The sequence below is a fragment of the Wasmannia auropunctata genome, unplaced genomic scaffold (genome assembly GCF_000956235.1).
Source record: "Wasmannia auropunctata unplaced genomic scaffold, wasmannia.A_1.0 LD336106.1, whole genome shotgun sequence".
In the NCBI taxonomy this organism is placed as follows: domain Eukaryota; kingdom Metazoa; phylum Arthropoda; class Insecta; order Hymenoptera; family Formicidae; genus Wasmannia; species Wasmannia auropunctata.
Window position 1 is genome coordinate 519,487 of NW_012026784.1, and position 1,076 is coordinate 520,562.

The 1,076-nt window shown below is 44.0% G+C and overlaps 1 protein-coding gene across 1 annotated transcript in view; it reads right to left on the reverse strand.

Moving 5' to 3' along the window:
- The window catches only part of LOC105456503 (putative nuclease HARBI1), a 3,712-nt gene extending 3,263 nt beyond the window's left edge, over nucleotides 1–449 (reverse strand). The window contains exons 1-2 of the mRNA XM_011700595.1: nucleotides 407–449; nucleotides 65–194 (exon numbers count right to left, since the gene is read on the reverse strand). Of these exons, the coding sequence (XP_011698897.1) occupies nucleotides 65–194; nucleotides 407–449 (173 nt within the window). The remainder of the gene's footprint in view (nucleotides 1–64; nucleotides 195–406) is intronic.
- Nucleotides 450–1,076: the final 627 nt, after the last annotated feature.

A 1,076-nucleotide genomic window follows, 5' to 3' on the forward strand; every position in this document is an offset into this window, starting at 1 on the left:
TATATATATATATACTTATTTTATAATTTAATTGATAGCAGCATCAAATAAAAATGATAAATACCTGTAGCTGTCAGGAGTTGCCAATAGCCATAATATAGCGAGTAATTGTTTTTTCGGCTCTATCGTTTGACATCCGCTTATTCGAGCACTATGTAATTCAGGTGCAATGGTGTTATACAACCATTCGAATGCTTGTACAGATACACGAAAATGACTTTGGAATTCCATATTTGTACTGTTTGTAATCGTACGATCAACAAACATTTCCACTCGGTTAGGTTTATTTTTTTCTTTTTTAAGCTTTCTGAGCAAATCAGATAATTGCCTTTCCAAAAATTCGTTGTTTTCTTCGTCGTCAGAATCCTCATCGTCATTAAATAAACATGAATACAATGTTACACACCTAGTATCGCTTCGATAACAGGATCCACCTCGATAATATTCATTGTGCCTTTTTGCTTTGCTTAATATTTTTTTTTATTTATACAAAGTGCGCACATGGAGTTTATTAAAAGATGGGTTAGGAATGTTAGGATAAACATCAACAAGCGATATTTTCGAACATTTGAGGCGTCTGCGCATGCGGGGTGTTTTTTGTCGCACTTTTTACTAGAGCGAAAAGTTGACGCGCGGGCGATTTGTCCAAAGCTAATCTGAACGCTGTTGGGTGATTGGTCTGAGTGAGTCGACCTGCTAAACGGAACGACTTTGAGTGAAATATAGTCGTTCGAGCGTTCATTCTGAACGCACCCCAGCGCTCGGAAGGAGCGCACCGCCTGATTCACCACACTTAAGAAGTCGGCCGAGCTCGGAAACCGATGGTTTGGTCACCGGCGGGCTGGACAGTAGCACGCGCATGTGGGTCGCCATCAGGACTCTCCGATTGTCATAGCGACGCGAGCTCTTCCCATGCCAATGCGTAGCCCCGCTTCGAAATCTCGATGTTTGCGATAGCCGCCGCCGCCTCTCCAGTAAGGCTGGCCTTGAGGTACTGGAGCTTCTGCGTCGGAGCGAGTCCCTCCACATCGTGAACTAGGGAGACGAAGAGGTCCCGAAAGCCCTCCCATGCCAGC